This window comes from Pseudochaenichthys georgianus, chromosome 7 (assembly GCF_902827115.2).
Source record: "Pseudochaenichthys georgianus chromosome 7, fPseGeo1.2, whole genome shotgun sequence".
Classification (NCBI taxonomy): domain Eukaryota; kingdom Metazoa; phylum Chordata; class Actinopteri; order Perciformes; family Channichthyidae; genus Pseudochaenichthys; species Pseudochaenichthys georgianus.
This window is the reverse complement of record NC_047509.1, coordinates 25,776,152-25,797,648: the sequence shown is the minus strand read 5'-3', so window position 1 is coordinate 25,797,648 and position 21,497 is coordinate 25,776,152. Positions and strand designations below refer to the sequence as shown.

The window sequence follows — 21,497 nt, the reverse complement described above, 5'->3', positions numbered from 1 at the left end:
TCCCACTTTCTTTGAGAAACCCACAAACAACCGTTTTATTTACACAAGCTGACATAGCTGTATGTGTGTCACACAAAGACAAATGCATAAGTAGATTTGTTAATTCCTCTGTGTCCACTTTGTAAGCTCTGCTCCTTTAAGGAAATACTGGCTTTCAATCCATACTGTAATCTAAAACTTTGATTTTCTTCCCAAAGTGTTTCCTTGCCCTTGAGATCATTTGCAAGCTTTTAGTGTTTGAATTGGCAAAGTGCTCTGTAAGCGTTATGAAGATGGATTATGATGCTCTCACATCTTAAATGTGATACTTCAACCAAAATGTATCTTTTTAGTATCACAAACGTGCCTCCTGTGGGTTTGAAAGGTGGCTGGTAGGAGTTTGTAGTTTGCTCTCTCACACGAAGAACATTAATTTCCTTCACAATGGATTTTATTCCAAGTATACATTATGAAACAACCACGATATCTAGAGCACATGGTCGTTATTTAGAAGACTTTTAATATAATGCAGCAACTTTCATTGGAACAATTATCTTAGCTTATTCAGATGAACAGATGTGTTGAGGCTCTTGATCCCCTTCTACTACGTTATCTAGTGATTTGTATTTTTGTAGCTTTACACTTTTTGATTTTCTACCTTTTGGTATAATGTGTCAATTAACAGCTAAATATACAGTTTTAACACAACAAACACAAACATCTTTCTCTGACACTACCCTGGTTTAAGGATATGTAACCCTCCAAATCATGTACGGCAATAAGTTGTGTTTCCACCTTTAATGATGTTGCTTTGTTTTTTTCTTAACCATAAATGAAATGCACCCTCTTATAACGAAACTGCTAATAATGTAGTGTAATTTGTTCAGCCTCAGAGTGCTGTTGCTAATCAAGACCAGTTATGTTTTGTAGAGCTGCAGCTAGAAGCTACAACATTGTTATCATTTAGTTATTTAGTCCTCCTTAGTTAAATAAACAGTTAAATAATAATATGGTATAGGAAATATGAAGTTTGAATGTTGGATGAAAGTAAGGAAACTGATCAGGGATTGATGGACTCTTTCCTGGTTGTACTTTGACACCAATTTATCAGGTGTTACTGGGCCTGGTAACAGCACATCATCCCCTTTAAAAAGAAAATGTGATGATTATATACTTTGTCTTAATATAAAATCAAAAATAGTATTTCACATATTGAACTTTTCCTTTTAAGGAACCAGCCTTTCAGAGCCACACTTTTTATATGCACGACACACCAACCGTCTCCTTTCTGCTCAAGTAAAGCACCGTCATGCTTCTTCACATCTTCAGACTTTGCTTCCTGGAGAGGAATGTCATTATTCACACAGCTGCAAAAGGTCATTTGTGAGGGAAGTGTTAAAAGATGGACTTTCAAACATGAGGACAAATTACTGATGCTGAGGACATTCTCTGTGGAGAAATACTGAATGGACTATTCAGTATAAGTTGTAAACAGTGGACCAACATGCTTTTTATACTAATATAAAGAGGTGAACTGAAATGATTGTCCTTAACACAAACGTAACATAGATTAAAGGCAGTTTATTGAACATTCATATGAGATCAGTCAATTATATTGAAACACTCATACCCAATCAACGGTGTACACTTGTGTGTCTAAATGAGAAACTTATGCTGAGAAAAAGACAAGAAGATTTGTCAATAACTTTGCTTCAGGTGGATAGTTTTCTAATTGTATTAGGAATTCCATTAGCCTCAGGATCTCAGAAAACGATATACCTCCAAGTTATAAACTGCAACCTAAAAGGCTTGATCATTTGGACAGAAAGAGAGAGAGATTCTGATGTTTTACTGCTACTTTTCAATTTCAGAAGATGTACAAGTGCACAATCATAGCTTGAGGTCAGCTTAAGTTCATCATTTTACTTCATAGAGCAGCTGACAAATAAATCTCAACTCAAGTGGCCCTCACTGGTTTGTTCTGGGGCTTTGAAGATTCTCAAGGTTTTATTGTCATATGCTGCATATGCTGTCACACTGCTGCAGTGTAGCTGTCGGCAAATGAAAAGTCTCAAGTTCTTCCAACAATGTGACATACAGCATACTCAAAACATATACAAATAGTAATAATCCGTTTAACAAACAAATCAATACAAAAATCAAACCTTTTTTTCTATTCTGTTGATTTGAACAAAACATACTTTGTGTTAAGGGAATATTTCATATTTCATATTCCCTTGTTTTTTACATAGTGAAGAGACTTTATCAAATCAAATAACAACACAAAATCTCTGGTATGTATCCCCTCTACATCTTACAAAAGCTAAACGTGTGTTTGTGTCTGGAACAGGTGTGACCATGAAGCTGATGGACGAGGTCGCCGGCATTGTGGCAGCTCGGCACTGCAGCACCAACATCGTCACGGCCTCTGTGGACGCCATCAACTTCCATCGCAAGATCATCAAAGGTGAGGGTGACATAGAGAAAACACCTAAAGTCACTGATACATAAACATACTAACATATTTAAGGATATGTACCTCTCCAAAACAAGTGTTGAGATAAACTGCAGGAAGACTCCTTTCACTTTGGCCTCTTGCTCATGAATGATTTGCACGATAATGTGGAAAAACTCAGCAGTCTGTAAATTCAGCGTCAGACAGTGCTGTTTTAAATTGGACTATAGGCAGTGTTAACAGCTGTCATACTGATGCTAATCAAGACCAGTTGTGATTTGTAGAGCTGCCGCTTCATCTGGAATAAACACACCATTGTTATGATTGAACTATTTTCCATTACCAAGCTCAGTGTCTGAGCCGAGCTCGCTGTAGTGAAAAATCCTTTACACTGTATTTACAACACTTCTGTCTGTCAGGTCGGGGTTTCCATATGGACACACTCTTAGCCTCTCATTTTAAAGTCCAGTCAAGGATTTTATGACGACTACATTATCCACTTACATTACATTGCATTTAGCTGACGCTTTTATCCAAAGCGACTTACATACATTCAGTACTGTGGGCAATCCCCACAGGAGCAATTTGGGGTGAAGTGTCTTGCCCAGGGACACACCGACATGCTGACTGCAGTGGGACTCGAACTTGCTACCCCCTGATTCGAAGTCCAACCCTCTATCCACTGAGCCACAGCTGACCAACTGTGGAAGCCTTCTTAGTTTCTTTCTTTCTGTTATTGGTCTTTTTATGGATTCCAAAAGTGACTGAAAGCAGCAAAGTGTTGAATAATAGTTTATAACATCTATGGGTTTGACTTTTCCTCAGCTCAGTGTCTCTTTTATCTGTTCACTTGCTGAGATAATGTGATCCAGACATCCAGTGCTAACGTTCAGATGTTATGATTATCTCACGATATGATGTTAACAATGGATCCGCTACATTTCTCCCCATTGTTGAATTATGAAGTGGAAAGAACATTTGATATACTTCACAGCTCAGCACAAGTGTGCCAGGTCAACTGTGAGTACACACCATTTGCAGTTTCATGTATTTCCAAGTGCAGGTTCCTTTATTCAAACAGGATAATTCACTCAAACCAAAAGAAGTTTCTCAAGCAGGCCTGAGTAAAGAGTGAGTGGCTGAGAAGGACTTGAGAGTAGTACCTTTTAAAACATTTAAAACACACCTTTTTGGGATGTTGGAAAGCTGAGCGTAAAAGATTGGTCAAGATCCATTTCCACGTCTTTCAGCTTCTTCCAGTCACTCTCGCTTCAGCTGCTGTCCTCTGAGTTTAGGTGGTGCTGACATGATTTCCCCTGGCTCCCACAGTGACTTAGGTGTTATGTCACCCGTAGATTTCCCATTATACTTAAGGTGAACAGACAAAAACTCAAAAGGTGTGCAAAGGAAAAAGAGTTGTCAAAGATCAAAACAAAAAAAACACCCAGAAGCAGCCACTGGCATTGGCTGTAACTTATCTCTTTTATTTGATGCTATCCTCTTTCCTTTGATTATTAATTACTCCCACCTAAATGTAGATATATTATGACATGACTCTGAGATATTTACAGCACAGCTGCAGTTGAGTTGGAAGTCAAACATGTTAAATAATCCATGTGGTAATAATTTCCATAATTTATGTTGTGTTTTAGTACTTAAACCTGCAGGTCCGCTGCAACTCTTACTACTTTTAAATCCAGGCTGAAGACTTTTCTTTTTGTCGCTGCTTTTAATTTAACTATTCATATCTTAAACTGCACTGTGACTTTTATCCATGTATTTTTCCTTTTAATGTTTATTTTATTAGCTTTTCTTTTTTAATGCTTAATGTCTTTCATTTTTTGAATTGCCTTGCGTTGAAAAGTGCTATATAAATAAACTTGCCTTGCCTTGCCTTGCCTTGCCTTACACTTAAAAGCAGAAATACTTGTTTCTCAAATCATATTTGGCAACAACATTCACACATGGAGAAATCAATAAATGAAGGTAGGAAATGTTTTTAAGAGACTAATATGAGATTCAGTATTGGATACTGAACTATGGCTTTTAAGGGAAGGTTTTCCTCACAGGGAGGGTACTTCCACAATCACCACATTTATTTATTTAGTCTACAGATGTGAAAGTTGAAGGTATGGACTTTTTGCCAATTCTGTTTATGGCAGAACCAGCCTAGGGCGCTAAACTCGTGGCAAAAAGCTAAACATCATGACATTTCATTATTGATGTGTAAAAAGCTCTGAGGACACTAATGCATATGTGCTCTACAAACTCCATGCACTAGACCAGTGGTTCTCAAATGGGGGTACGCGGACCCCTAGGGGTACATTGGAGTACGTGAGATTTATTTTATGTTAATGAAAAAATAATAATAACAAAAAATAAAATATACCAATTTTAGGAAAAGTAACAAAGTTTAAGCAGCGTGGGTTTTATATTAACAGTTACACATATTTAAAAACACGAAGTGTAATAACTGCAGTTGCCTCCCTGTCAGAATGACAAAGATCCTCAGTGAAGCACAAGCCCATGTTTCTCACAAAATTGTAAGTACAACTTATTAAAAAGATCAGATCAATGCACTAATGTCGTCTTAATTGACGAGATCACCGATAACCACCACACAGCGCCACAGGAGGTCTTTCCTCCCAGTGGCCATCAAACTCTTTAACTCTTCACCCCTGAGAACTTCCACACCAACACTATGTGCAATATATCTATATAATTAACATCCTTGCAATTACACTCACAGCTATATATAACTATGTGCAATATTATATTATATTATTATTATTATTAGTATTATTATTAATAATGCTATGATAATGTGCAATTACGTAACTGCCACTACGTTTTAATGTTTGCACTACTAACTACTGAAAACTACTGAATACTGCTAATAATGATTGCATTGATTGTGTGACCATCTATGTTTCTATGTTTCATGTTGTCGGTGGACGTTTGATTGCTCTTTTTCTGCTGTGTTTATTGTGTTTGTTGTATTTTGTTACTGTTACTGTTACTCTGTCACAACAATTTCCTTCGGGATGAATAAAGTCTTATCTTATCTTATCTTATCTTAATGTTATTGCATGATGCTAAAATTGGTTTGCCATGAATTTAGTGATGGATTGTAAACATTTGAAATGTAGCATTTATGCAGACACTCTGGACACCTTCAAAAAACACCTCAAACACCATCTGTTCACTCAGGCCTTTGGCCTCAACTACTTTACAGTCACTTATTTCCTGCTATTGCTCTGTATGTTTATTATTACCTTTTGTTTTGTTACTTCCCATTGTAAAGCGTCCTTGGGTTTCGTGAAAGGCGCTATATAAATTGAAATTATTATTATTATTATTTAAGTGTTTCTCAGTTACAAGGTTGTTGTTTTAATAAATCAGACACTGATGGTACAGTGCTGTACTGTACCTCTTTATATTATATTATTTTTCAAAGGGGGTACATTATTGAAAAAAGTTTGAGAATCACTGCACTAGACGACCACACACCAGCAGACACAGAAAGAATGAGCATTGAATGCATCACGGTGGGAAATAGAGACACAGAACATAAAACAGACCGAGGTCTGTGTCTGCACATGGCTCATGTGGAGGATTCTCCCATGATTTGTTTATTTTTAGAGGTCCTGCTGTGTTGAGTCTGAACAATTCACAGCAGACATATAACTGCAGAGCCAGTGCGTACCTAAGTTAAACAACATAAGAAATATATAGGATAGAAAATCCACTTGAAATGTCATCATTTGCAGGGGCCAAGATGATTATTTCCCAGGTGTTAACTTGCCGCACCAAATCACATTTGATCCGTGAGTGTGAGAAAGCTACGCAATACGTTTTTAAATAAACATGAATTTAGTCAAATGCAAAGAAACATGGCACCAAGGTTTAAAACAACATTCTGCTCTTGGATGCAAGAGCAGAACAAATAAAAAAATGGACTTTCATCAAGGAACATTTGGACCAAACATGCAAACTAATTATCATGAAGTAAACTTTTGATTGCAGCAGTAATACTCAGATGGTGTCAAAACGTTGATTAATTAATTATTTGGCATATTTTAAAAACAATTAAGGAGGTACTAACACTATACAGTAGTTAAAATAATCTTCCATTAGCATTAAAATAAGCGACTATGTTTTAATAATGTTTTGCATTTATTTGAGTTATTGACTTGTCCTCATATCATAATCCCTCTCACACCTCATTTGTCACCTCATTGACAATGAAGACAGGTTTTCCCAGATTGTATCTTCTGTGTATAGAGCATTTAATGATCTTATCTGCTTTTCTGTTGCATGTTTACGTCTATGTAGAGTGATTTTCCTTCGCCAACAAGCATGAATAGTTAGTGCCTAACTCCAGTCTGAGTGGAGATGAGATACTAAATGTAAACATTAGAGAAAGCTGCACTCGATGTTGCAGCTCGTGAGTCACTTGTTTATTAGAATCCTTTTTTGTTCCTCATCTACTCAGAGAAGCGCTTAATTTCCCTCCCTAACCACAGACTTACCGAAAAGTAAAGTGCACTTTGATGCCGGCAAAAAACAATAATGTCTATTGTTTGGAACTGACAAAAAAAGTCAGTGAGGTTCTGGCCATTGATGAGCCATAGGAATGCACAGAAGTACAAGAAAGATACAACTTGAAAAGGCATGTGTTGGATTACAGCGGATTTCAGGGAGCTAAAACGGGGGCTAAAGGTAAATGAAGAAACATTTTGACATAATGAATACCTAACTTTGTGTTTTTCACTTCATTGTTTGTTTTGCTCAAACACAAAGGTACATGAACAGTTAAAACAACATGAATAATTGAGTTTTTCTTGTAGTAAGGTGGGTGTGTGTGTAACTATAAATAGTGGCTTGTAAAAGCACAACAAACATCAATATTAAATATCCTTTAGGCTGCGGCCCCACGAGGACGAATTCGGTCGTTTGCGTTACTGTTTAGTGTCATATAGACCGTTCGGCCACACGAGGACGACCGAATATGGCACTAAACGACTGAGGAAACGACAACGGGTCCCAAGGTGGATAGAAATGCATACGCCACTCTCTGGGGGGTCAAACGGCTCCGTGTGTGCGCCCTATACGGACATTTTCAGATCACTGATAGTGATTGCGCAATAGCCCCGCCTCTCCCCACCTCTTCTGCTCACCTCCGCTTACCCCGCGCCAGTGCTGAAGTGTTTCGCCACCAACAACAACAACAACAATGGCGGATCGCAGAGTTGCTATCGTGCTCCGGACGCTATTGACCATGCTACAGTTGTTTGTGCAACATCTACAGCAATAATGATGAGGCAATAGCCCCGCCTCTCCCCACCTCTGCTGCTCACCCCCACGTCAAAGTAAACTGCATCCTGAATTCAGATTATTTATCTTTCTCTCGCGAGTGAAGTCTAATCTGACAGGACGGAGACACGCAGCTCTGCCCACCTACAGCTCCTCCCGCTGCAGCAAAACACACACTTCAAGTCAGATCATCACCCTTAGCTATTTTAATTACCTCTCAAACTCCCTAAACTAGTTATAAATATGTTTATTTTTACTGTCGGCCGGGTCACTCATTACTGGATCAGCTGCTGCATGAGACAGACACTGACGCTGTCCGAAGAGAAGGAGGAAAAAGAGAGGCTCCGTGTATTTTATCATTATATTATATAGAGTCGTTATTCATTTGTTTTAAAGCTCAATAAATAACAAAGAAGACCTTTGACCGGCACTTTTATAATTTTGTCCGGAAGATTTCAACTTTAATACACGCTGACTGGCGAAAAACTCTGCCCGGTTCCCTCGGCCCCCACCGCGGAGAATAAACAGAAGGGCAACCATGACAACCATGCTTCTTCGCTGCTTTTGTGGAGGAAGTTACAGCGTCACGTACAGGCTCCTGCATATGTACTGCAGCTTCTCCAGCGGTTGGAGCTAAACGGAGCGGTCTCGTGTGGGCAGACACTATCCGGATAATTATTGCATGTGGACGGAAGCCGTTTGCGATTGCGTTTGCGTTAATCCTATGCGTTTAGCCGTTTTCGTCCTCGTGGGGCCGCAGCCTTAGTTGATTCAACATGATTTGCACAAGCCTGACATTTCTGTACTGTTTGCTTGATTAACTTAAGTAGACAGTTGGCTCTATAAATCAAATAGTTCCTTAGAGTGGAGTGAAGGTACTGAACAGTGTGTTGCTGAATATGAGAATCTGTCTTTGATTGCCGGCAACAAAAGAAACAATAGTTGGCCTTAAGTGTTTCTGTAGAAGTTGTCAGAAGTGAGGGATGTTTTTTCACCTGCGTTGCCTTTGTTCCCTTCTTTTGTAGTCGTCTCCGGCAACCTGCTGATGCACAAATGCAATTTACAGGAAGCCCACTGGGAAAAGAGGACAATGTAGAACAACTACCAATGGGAAAGCTACAGAAAGAATATTTTAGCAATCTCCAAATGACTTCACACGGGAAGAAGTTGAACTACAGCAAAGCTACCCTGGGTATCTAGATTTGTGAGCTACATAAAGACTACTAAAAATTCAAAAACAAGAATAAATAACGAAAAAACGACTTGTACTACACAAATACTACTCTAAAACTAAATATTTCATTGTCTTTTTTCAGACCATTTGACTGCACTTTTCAGAACAACATGGGCCTGTTTTCTGTCCTGTCATTTTCCAACATCTGACTTGGACAATATTGACAACTTAAACAGTACTTAATTTGCACCTTTATGGACAGAATAAGAAGTTTAAACACTGATTCAAATAACTTTTGATGTTCCTTTAACTTGACGGAGCATGATTAAATAGGTTTGATTACTGTAGTAAAGCAATGGTAAAACTAAAGAATCCTTCCTTTCCTCACATGGCCTAAAAGTGTAGTGTTAGTTGTTAACTCTACAAAACATTACAAAAGAGTGACTGTAAGGTGTAAATAGGTCACTACTCCCCCACACCGAGAACAACAAACAAGACACCATCCTGAGTAGATTTCACAACCTCAGAATACTTTCACTTTGGTCTATTTGCGGTAGAAAGAGTAACAGGAAAACCTGATTTCTCCTCACACTGGCCGTAGCAGAAACGGCAAACCTATGGCTTAAAGGCGTCACAATGGCAGCTTTGTGCTCGCAACACGAGGCCCTGCAGGGACTGTCCTCGCAGCAGATTAGCTGTATCAAACAGCCCCTCAGAGATGAGGCTCTGCCAAATGTTCAGGTTGGCTGACCTTCAGCCATACACAAGTCCAAGATCTACTCTCTGCATAAATACATTTTTCATAGTGAAGGTCTTTAAAAAGAAATCAACCACTTTTTTCAAGGCTCTTTTTTGTGTGTAATGTCATTAGTGAGCAGAGCATGCTTCACTGAGCCTAATACATCTGCGACAGAGAGAGTTCACCTGAATAACTCTGGACTGGCTGCTGGCAGTAACATGTAACAACTCAGCAGTGAGGGGGAGAATAAATATCATCAGTGTTTGTGCTGCTTGAGCACGCTGAATGGAAATACATGAATGGTTCTTTTGTCCAACATCATCCTGATTTCTTATACAACCTTACTTAATGAACTCTTCACTCAGTGTTATTTTTGTTATCATCTTGATGACATTTCTAAAATCTCTTAGGGTGTACGATTTATATTGTTGATAATGTTATTTCCTAACATAACTGGGGGTTAGAATAAGGTTAGTTATAACATTTTGTATCACTCGCTTAAAATTACATTTCAAATGTCCATATGTTCCTGCCTGATCCTCAACCCAAAACTAGTTCCATCTTGCCTTTGGTCAATAACAGATACTTTCAATTGCTTTAAAATGCAAACATATGGGTGGTCTGTGTCTTCCACACATTCAGACTGATGGTTGTATTCATACAGCTGGTAGAGAAAACTGTGTTTTGCAGAGCCAAGGATGTGTCCTGAGAATTGGAGACTATCCAAGACGGTGCCTGTTTATTCACTCGGTGCATAATTCCCTCAACAGTTCCTACTTTATTAGCTTCATTGTTGTGCTGCCCACTGCGTTAATATGTCCTTATCTCCATACCATCACAAACACAGTATTTTACTTTGTCTGAAGCCTCCTTTATTCATTTAAGCATACTGTTTCTTTTTCTATTTAAAAAAATTGTGTTTGGCAGATACGATAAGACAGATACGAAAAGAGCTTTTAAACAAATCAAATGTAGTCACAGTTAGTGCTAAATGTATCAATATTGAGTGATTACCACCCCACACTTAATGTAAGTGTGTGTTAATATGACTGAGGAATTTCAGTTATATTGGAGTTGGTCTTCTACACTGAGATGTTTTCCAAAATGATTAATTTACTAACACAAATTGTTATACAAATGTAAAACTTAAGAATCAAACTCACATGGTCAACAGTTATTTCCCCACATTTCTCCAGGCTCCACACATAGAGGATTTAAACTTTTCTACATCATTTAAAACAGACTAAAACAGAAAGGACTCTTTCACGGCCACTGGCACAGTAAAGCCATTATTTAATGGATGAGGTCTTTTGTCTCGTTATTTTACGAAGAGGACATGCCCGTATGAGTAAAAGGCTCCATTACTGAACAACGCTCCACTGAAATGTAAAGTCCTTTAGGAGATAGTTTGCAGAGCATACTTTGATAAAAGCTTTGTTTAATTTTCCATGTACGTCTTTTAGTTTCCGAGACTTGGACTGTTTGATAGGATCTCAGTCATAGAGCTCTTCCATGTCTCTATGGCAACAGCAGCAATAATACAGTACATGCATCAAAAAGCATAAAGGATCACATCGCAATAGCCAGTGCTACCAGGTGCCTCTTTTCCCCCCACTTCCCTGAAGTGACAAAAGAAAAAGAGTCAAATGTGCTACATAGATTAGACGAGCCTCAGGATGAAATCAAAATAGATGGAATAAATGCTCTGCAGCAATTGAACCTGATGTTTCCTCTTAATATTGTGCAGGTAAAAATTCACATCTTTAAAATATTTTAACTTTAAAAAACGTTCAAACTTTTCTGTCTTACTTCAAACACACTATTATTTGTTGTATTGATCTAAATAGTTTGCCGTGATTGGCTGTAGTTCTTAAATTCTTCCAGCCAGAGATCATTGGCCGGCTTCACTCTGCAGACTCTCTCTGAAGTTCATGATGCAACAATGTGAAGTAGATTGCAAGAGAAGATCCTACATTGGCTCTGCTGACTATATCAATAAACCCACTTATTTCATGTTCAGTGAATCCATTCGTATATGTCCTTAAATTGAACTATACGTGCGTCAATTACTAACATTGAAGGTCATTGCCTTCCCTCAAAGTTTCCAGGTGATTTTAAACTTCTATAATTCTGGTTTGGGGTTCCATTCTCTTTTTTCTCTTTGTCTCTTTTTAAGCACTTGAAGCATGTGAGCTTCAACTAAACTAAAAATGAAATATCTATAACTGTATCGCACTATACTACTAAAAAACCTGTATGCTGCATGAATGACAGACATATGTTTCCCCTCTTCTCCCCCAGGCTGTGTGGTGACAGTGACGGGGCGCCTCACGTTCGCTAGCAACAAGTCGATGGAAATTGAAGTGTTTGTAGACGCTTCCTCGCTGATGGAGGCAGGGAAAGAGAAATATCGTGCTGTCTCAGCCTTCTTCACCTACATCTCCCTGGACAAGGCCAACAAGGCCCTGCCTGTCCCTCCTCTGAAGGTTGGTACCACCCCGTCTCTGCTGTCGAAAGTCAGTCATTGATTTGATCCTGTATAGTACATCATTTTAAATATACAAAGGGCCTAATTTTAACAGGTCTGATACAGAGAGAGCCACACATAGATGTTTAATGCGTACCCTACTCTGCACACAGATTCATTTAAAACATTAGTCCCTCAATGTTTTATAATGAACAAATGCGGCCATGGTGTTTCTGCTGATACTTGTGGCTGTACCCTTTTCAGTTTTAAAGTGTGGCCTTGGACAATTACTAAATAAAATAAGATAATTTTTTTACAAAAAGTGACAGAGCCCTTGTCGCCTTGCAATTTAACGTGCACACACAGTTATTCAGCAAGTTGATCTTCTGTTTCTCTACTTTTTCCCTGATAGTCATATTCCTTTAGTGAGAGACACCTGTGACTTTAGGACAGCCCACAGCATGAGCAACGTGGCCATTTATTTGGCAATTTTGCACGTCAGTGACTTTTAAGTGCACTAAATACTTGCTATGTCTGCACATTAAGCCCAGAGGGCTGAATGCTAATATCTCTACAACGTCCCTGGACATGGAGTGCGTCTGGCTGACTCAGCACTTGTCAGGATGTGTAGAGTGTGCACACTTACCTGCAGACAGGCGAGAGAGGCCTGCTGTTTGTTCTGGCTCGGCAGTACACAATGATCCAAGCCCTGTTTGTATGCAAACACTGTATGCACAGGCCATCTGTTTAACATAGCATAAAATGATTTCCTGGCGCCATTGGCAGACTCTGATTGTCTCTGTGATGATCCCTTTTAAACTCGTCCAACTACTCTGCAAGGTGAGCTTTTCATTGAAGGCCATTTCAAAAACAGTGAAGCCATTTCAATCCCTTTTAAAGCTCTGAATAAAGGATTTATTGGATTGCATCTCATTTTAACATTAAATTATTATATTAAATATAATCATTGTTAGGGAAATAATTGACCTAGACACCTAGATATGACGTACAGGACCAACCCTGACGTCTGTTTATCTCCTTTAAGGACATAGGCTTCTTGAGCCATAATGTTATTGTTCCCATTCTGTGACCGGTCAACACTAGGTCACAGATGGTCTGTTGTTGTGGGTGCACTGGGACACTTCCTTCTTTGTTGTTTGTGGACTCCAAGGTATGACATCTTCGAGGCCATAAGTGACGGACGCAAGTGACTCAGTGTGCCCAACTGGTTAAACTATCTTATCTAAATATGTTGATTACTCTCTGTGAAACCAGTTAAATGGGCTAACGAGAGAGACTTTCTCCAGAATTGACGTGGCAACCACCCGTGCAGTCAGACCGTGACTGCTGTGACTTGTGATGTGAATGCTCCGGCCGTAACTCCAAATAAACCTCCAGTGTTTGACATCGAAGCTCCTGCTCTACCCTGTCTCCTTCCTGAGTCGGTGACTCCCACTGCATTGCTACACAGAAACTTCCCTTACAATCATTATATGTAGGAGTATCGCTCTGTGTTTTGTGATACAACTATTATATTCTGTGAGATGTTTTTGCACATTTGTTGCTGAATATTTGTTGTTTTTTTATTTGTGAATTGGAAAATAATAGAACTGACTTTGAGTGTTTAGTATAGCATAGTCCCAGAGTTGGGTGTAACGCGTTACAGTAATATTACTTTTGTCGGTAACGGAGTAGTGTAACACGCTACTTTTATAATTCAGTAATCACACTATACTAACATTGCCCCGACACGCGTTACTTCGTTACTTTTATAAAATCAGTCATAATCACACTGACAGACAAGAGGGGTTTCCGCCGCAGGTTTATATGTACGTAATCTGCGCGATTTGCGCGTCCACATCTCCACATGCAGTGCTGCATAAACATGGCTGAGTCAACGATAACTTTCGAGCGGTGGAGGTATGCCCATTATTTTGAGTTCGTCCGAAGAATAGACAGGAATGTGACGGTGAGGTGCAAACTGTGTCCAGGCCAGAAGCTGTTATTCACTGCTGTAAACACCACGTCAAACCTCAACAAACACCTGCAAAGAACACATGCTAAGGTGAAGCTAATAGCTAAGGACCCCCGAACCCAGAGTGAGGATGTTGTGAGTGCGCCGCCGCCGAAGCAACACAAATTAGAATTTGGAGGACCGGTAACCAAAGCAGAGATGGCCAGGCTTGTAGCATCCTTCATAGTAGAAATGTTGCCCATTTGCACAGTGGAATCACCATCGTTCAGAGATACTGCGCAAAATACAGATAGCAGGAGACAGAGGACAGCCACGATCAGATAGGAAAACATTCAGGAGCTATCTGGATCAGTCTAATGCGACAATGGAAACTGAACTAAAGAGAACATTTGAAACTTTAGCAGTCTGCGCGTGATCTGCCTGTAGGGAGGGGCGGCCCTGCGAGTAAAGTAACGAGTAGAGAGTAACGAAGTAGTGTAATATATCACTTTTTTTTAGTAACGACCCCATCTCTGCCCAACACTGGCATGGTCCGAGTGGGCAGCTCAGCAGGTCATTATCGTCTCGAGTGCACACTTAACACAAAACTCAGAGTTTCTACCTGGGCTAATCATTCAACTTTAAGTGTGTGCAGAATAGCCTACTGAGTAATCCAGGAAAAGTAATGGTAACAGAGGTCAAGCACAAAGCTGATTCATTGTGTTAACCTGCACCTATTTTCCTACTTTAACACAAATAATGAACCAGAGCATGTAAGGCAAGGCAAGGCAAGGCAAGGCAAGGCAAGGCAAGGCAAGGCAAGGCAAGTTTATTTATATAGCACCTTTCAGCACCAGGCAATTCAAGGTGCTTTACAAAGCAAAGAAAATGGCATTTAAAATCAGTCATTAAAAAGAAAAGCTAATAAAATAAACATTAAAAGATAAAAGTTACAGTGCAGTCTAAGTAATAATAGTAATAATAGTTCAATTATTTCGGTTCTTGATTTTTAATTTATTCACAGAACCTCCCTTTGGAAATCCGAACATTTCCAGCCCGATTGTTAATTTAGACTGATTGTTTTCACCTTGTTATGCTCGCATGACATCCACAATCGGACACTCAGGAGGGTGTACTAGCCCCCTACTCTGCTTTGCGTTCCATAACAAAGTCTTTAAGTGTTACCTGAACACCCCGTGTTACCAAAACACTATTTTTCACCCGTCGGTGATGTGATACTTGTTCCTCAGTACAAATCACCCAAAAACTGATCGTAAACCCTGGCTACGATGGATATCCCAAATATCCTACTTTAGAGCAGTCCCTCTTATAAATGTCATGGAGAAATTAATTAAGTTTAAATTTAAAACATTAAAAGAAAAAATACATGGATAAAAGTTACAGTGCAGTCTAAGATATGAATGGTTCAATTAAAAGCAGCAACAAAAAGAAAAGTCTTCTTGCTGGATTTAAAAGTAGTAAGAGTTGCAGCGGACCTGCAGGTTTCTGGGAGTTTGTTCCAGATATTTGGAGCATAATAACTGAACGCTGCTTTACCATGTTTAGTTCTGACTCTGGGGACAGAAAGCTGACCAGTCCCTGAAGACCTGAGAGATCTGGATGGTTCATAATTTAGCAGGAGGTCAGAAATGTAATTTGGGCCTAAACCATTCAGTGCTTTATAAACCAGCAGCAGTATTTTGAAATCTATTCTTTGACACACAGGAAGCCAGTGTAAAGACTTCAGAACAGGAGTGATGTGATCCACTTTCTTAGTGTTAGTGAGGACTCGAGCAGCGGCGTTCTGAATCAGCTGCAGCTTCCTAATATATGTTTTAGTGAGACCTGTGAAGACACCATTGCAGTAGTCGAGTCTACTGAAGATAAAAGCATGGACAAGTTTTTCCAAATCCTGCTGTGACATTAGTCTTTTAATCCTAGATATATTCTTTAGGTGATAGTAGGTTGATTTAGTAACTGTTTTAATGTGACTGTTGAAACTCAGGTCAGAGTCCATGACTACACCTAGATTTCTGGCTTTATCTGTTGTTTTGAACATTGCAGACTGAAGCTCAGCGCTAACTTTTATACGTTCTGCCTTGGCTCCAAAAACCATTACCTCAGTTTTATCTTTGTTTAATTGGAGAAAGTTCTGACACATCCAGTCATTGATTTGTTCAATGCACTTACCCAGTGTTTGAATTGGAGCATAGACTCCTGGTGAAATTGTTACGTAGATTTGTGTGTCATCTGCATAGCTATGGTAACTTATTTTGTTGTTTTTCATTATCTGAGCCAGTGGTAGCATGTAGATGTTAAAGAGAAGAGGCCCCAAGATGGAGCCTTGAGGTACCTCACATGTCATATTTGTCAACTCAGATGTGTATGTACCTATAGAAACAAAGTTGTTTCTGTCCTTTAAGTAGGATTCAAACCAATTTAGAACTGTTTCACCCATTTTTCCAGTCGGTAAAGTCCCACCCATTTTTCCAGTCGGTTTAGTAATATGCCGTGGTCAACAGTGTCAAACGCAGCACTGAGATCTAATAATACTAACACTGAAGTTCTGCCACTGTCTGTGTTTAAGTGGATGTCATTAAAGACCTTTATAAGAGCAGTCTCACTGCTGTGGTTTGGATGAAAGCCTGACTGGAACACATCGAAGCAGTTATTTAAATGCAAGAAATTACTCAACTGTTGAAAAACCACTTTTTCAATGATCTTACCTAGAAATTGGAGGTTTGATATGGGCCTGTAATTGTTCATTACTGAAGCATCTAGATTATTATTTTTTAAGAGCGGTTTAATGACTGCAGTTTTCAGGGCCTGTGGAAAAATACCTCAGTGAAGAGATTTGTTTACTATATGAAGTAGATCTGAGGCCATGCAAGGCAAAACATCTTTGAAAAATCCTTTTGGAATAATATCAAGGCAGCAGGAGGAGGATTTCAGAAGTTGTATAATGTCCTCTAGGTTTTTATCATTAATCTGATGGAATTGTGTCATGGTGCTTGAATTGTTATTAGGTGGGCACAGAGACAACACATTTGCTGTTCCTGATGCAGAGGCACTGAAATATATATATGTAGAAATATATAATATAGTTTGTTTGTTCCAAATTACTCTCAAGATGACCAACGATCTTCAAAGTAAAGCTTTGCACAACAGCATGTCCTGTCATGTTTCAAGTACTACAGGCGTGTAATAGGAAATTGGTAGGAAGAAAGCTAAAGTGTGGATGAGAGGGACACACAGAAAATGGTTGTTATAGTAGTGTTGTCATGTCGCCAAGGGCTGCATTCCCCCTTCGTACCATAAACATTCACACACACTTACGATGGCAGCTCCAGCGTTCAACACCATCAAACGTCTAGTTGAAAACAGACTCCTCTCGTTCTGCCCCTGCCAGACAGAAATGTGCACCGCGTGGGTCTCTGTTGTTTGACCATTACAAAAATGTTAGTCAGTGTCCTCATTTCCACTTCACAAAAACACACGTTTGGTTTGCGCTATTGTCACCCTGAATTAATTCATTTCCTTGTTTTCTATTGCACACAAGGTTTTATTTCAATGGCAAGGAAGTGGAGCCATGGTTAGAGTCATTGTAATTTCTCTGTTCACCTCATTTTTATGAAAAGAAGGGCAAAAGCAATCTCATGGTGATTTTAATAATTTATCTCCAACACGATGAATGGATATCAAAATGAGGGTGTGTGTGTGTGTGTGTGTGTGTGTGTGTGTGTGTGTGTGTGTGTGTGTGTGTGTGTGTGTGTGTGTGTGTTTGTGTGTGTGTGCATGAAAATATAGGATGGATGTAGAATATATTTGCTTTATGTGTGCAAAACAAAGAAAGCTCTGATGCATGCAGGTTTGTGTGTGACAGAGTGGGCTTTTCGCAGGGAGTTGCACGTGCTTGAACAGATCACGGAGCACAAATGCGTACATGTTTATTTATATGAGCGAGAGAAAGGGGCTGAGGCTCAGTCAGGGCTATTTCTGGCTTTATCACTATGAGGGCTTAAACATGAGATGAGATTGACTCAAAAACAGGGAGTGCCCATTAAACTCTACTGATGATGGGAAACCTATTCAATAGATTTCGGTCCCCTGGTGTATAAAAGACATGCGTCCAATTCAGGAACTAAGGTTTAAAACCTGCAGATTGGACTGTGAGGGATGGAAATGTTACAATGACAGTAATTAGCCTGGTAAGCCAGATAATGCCGAGTTGAACAGAGCGCGACAAACATTTGGCCTCCCTGTCCTTCTGTTTTCACTTGGGGCGACTACCACCATCTTTCTTTTTAAATAGCTTATCAAATGAGATTATATATGAGTTGGTTATGATAAAAAGATTAGTTTGACCCCAACACCAGCTTTAAATACTCCTCCTTGGACGTTTTCAGAATTTAGTTTAGTATGGATTAGATAAACGAGTTATAATGTGTTGATTGGTTAGCTTTAAGGCCCTGACACACCAACCGATTTTGGGAGTCAGAGGCCGTCAGAGGCAGTCGGGCATTCGCGGCGCCCTACTCAGGTTGGTGTGTCCCGCACCGTCGTTGCTTTACGGCACATTTTCACACCTTCCGCGGCCGATTCAACGGCTGAAGTCGAATTGTCCATTTAGCTTAGGAACCTTCCTAACGGAGTGAAATGACCCGGAAGTCCCTCAGTGGCAGCCATGATAAGTGCCGTTCGAATTCTCTAGATGATAAGAAAGGAGGTTTCAAACTTCCTTTATAACCTCCTTTAGCTTAGGAACCACTGGACCTCCCTTGACGAAAGGAGAGGAGAAAATGCTGCCCCACAATGCCTTGCGGCCGCAGCATTTGCCGTCACTCAACAGTCGGCCGTTCACGGAAACAACCGATTATGACCGAGAAATTATATCATGAACGTTACGGTGCTTATTAAGCATTTTAAAACGTATGTGGTAAGTTGCCAAAGTGCTTTGTTTTGAACGTTCATCAGTATTATAATCAAAGAGAAATATGAACGTTAGTTTTGACTGAAATGATCAAATAAAGTCAACATTTCAGTCTTTACTGAGCTGTGTGGGGTTTGTTCAACTTTTAAAAGATGTTTGAATGGTGATATACACAGTGATAGATGTTAAGGACTTACGTTTATAATCAATCAATCAATCAATGTTTATTTATATAGCCCAATATCACAAATGTTACATTTGTCTCAGTGGTCTTCACAGTGTGTACAGAATATCAGTATGACAATACGACACCCTCTGTCCTTAGACCCTCACATCGTACAAGGAAAAACTTCCAAAGAAAACCCAGTTTAAAGGGAAAAATGGGAGAAACCTCAGGGAGAGCAACAGAGGAGGGATCCCTCTCCCAGGACGGACAGACGTGCAATAGATGCCGTGTGTAAATTGAAAAGATAATACATTTGCAACATAGGTAGTCCAAATGTTTGGAAATGCATGTGTGTATAATAGGAAGATGAATCCACGAGGATATCCATCCAGGACCTATGATCCAGGACCACAGCCACGACTCAAGATCCAGCGCTCGCGATCCAGGACACAGGACCGCAGGATCATCCATGACTCCGGATCCCAGCGTATATAGACACCAAAAAGAAAGACATTTGGGGAAGCTGGGTTAATCGGAACATGAGTGTACACGGGTATAGACAGAGAGAAGGAAGAAGTAAGATGTCCCCCGACAAACTAAGCCTATATCAGCAAAACTAGGGGCTGAATCTAATCAGCCCTAACTATAAGCTTTATCAAAAAGGAAGGTCTTAAGCGCACTCTTAAAAACGGATAGGGTGTCTGCCGCCCGAACACAAACTGGAAGCTGATTCCACAAATGTGGAGCTTGATAAGAAAAGGCTCTGGCTCCCATTGTACTTTTAAAGATTCTAGGAACAACCAACAACCCTGCATTCTTGGAACGCAATGCCCTAGTAGGACAGTAGGGTATAATGAGTTCTTTAAGGTAAGATGGCGCCTGCCCATTAAGGGCTTTGTAGGCGAGAAGAAGAATTTTAAATTCTATCCTGTGTTCTATAGGGAGCCAGTGTAAGGCAGCCAGAACAGGAGTAATGTGGTCCCTTTTCCTAACTCTGGTTAGTACACGAGCCGCAGCATTTTGAATCAGCTGAAGCGACTTGATTGACTTCTTGGTACTCCCTGATAATAAAGAGTTACAATAATCCAGCCTAGAAGTAACAAATGCATGGACTAGTTTCTCTGCATCGTTTTGAGGCAAGATATGCCTGATTTTTGCAATGTTACGTAGATGGAAGTAGGCGGTCCTTGAAATTGATTTTATGTGGGCATTAAAGGATAAATCCTGATCAAATATAACACCAAGATTCCTTACAGTCTCACTGGAGGCCAAATTAATGCCATCCATAGTTAGTATGTCTTTAGATAATTTGTTTCGTAGATTCTTCGGGCCAAGTACAATAACTTCAGTTTTGGTCGTGTTTAACATCAAAAAGTTTAAGGTCATCCACGTTTTTAAGTCCTTAAGGCAGTCTTGAATTTTATTTAGATGATTAATTTCATCAGGCTTGATTGATAAATATAGTTGAGTATCATCCGCATAACAATGAAAGTTTACAGAATGATTCCTTATAATATTGCCTAACGGAAGCATATATAATGTGAACAAAATAGGTCCGAGCACTGAGCCCTGTGGCACTCCATGGCTAACTTTGGTTTGCGTGGAAGATTCATCGTTAACACGTACAAACTGAGAGCGTTCAGATAGATAGGACCTAAACCAGCCTAAAGCAGTTCCCTGTATGCCAACTAAGTGCTCTAGTCTTTGCAATAGGATATCATGGTCGATAGTATCAAATGCAGCACTAAGATCGAGCAAAACAAGAATAGAGACAAGTCCCTTGTCTGAGGCTATTAGAATATCATTTGTGACTTTAACCAGAGCTGTCTCTGTGCTATGATGTGTTCTAAAGCCAGACTGAAAATCTTCAAATAAATCATTGTTTTTTAAGTAATCACACAACTGTTTTGCGACCGCTTTCTCAAGAATTTTTGAGAGGAACGGAAGATTAGAAATAGGTCTATAGTTGGCTAAAACCTCTGGATCGAGGTTGTGCTTTTTAAGAAGCGGTTTTATAAATACATTTGTATTTATTTTAAGATATTTTCATAGTTCATACAATCATACGTATTGGGATCATTTGTATTAATGTGGACCGGAGGGAGAGGGTGACGAGCATAAGTTTCACTTTCCTTTTTTATTTCAATTCCAACTTTAGTCATGAAGAATATGTTTCTCTGTTGTCCATGTTCAAAAAGCATAAAGCAAGAGCATCAGAGCACGGTCCAGAGTCTCTAGATGAGTTTACAGTAGTCCCTCCTTCTTATTATACATCCATGTTGTAGTCCGCTGTATAGAAAACTGTAGTTTCCATAGT

The 21,497-nt window shown here is 39.5% G+C and overlaps 1 protein-coding gene across 4 annotated transcripts in view; it reads left to right on the top strand.

Moving 5' to 3' along the window:
• The window catches only part of acot7 (acyl-CoA thioesterase 7), a 70,604-nt gene that overhangs the window by 30,443 nt on the left and 18,664 nt on the right, over positions 1-21,497 (top strand). For all 4 annotated transcript variants that reach the window (XM_034088249.2, XM_034088250.2, XM_034088248.1 and 1 more), the window contains 2 exons: positions 2,330-2,446; positions 11,965-12,149. In XM_034088249.2, the coding sequence (XP_033944140.1) occupies positions 2,330-2,446; positions 11,965-12,149 (302 nt within the window). The remainder of the gene's footprint in view (positions 1-2,329; positions 2,447-11,964; positions 12,150-21,497) is intronic.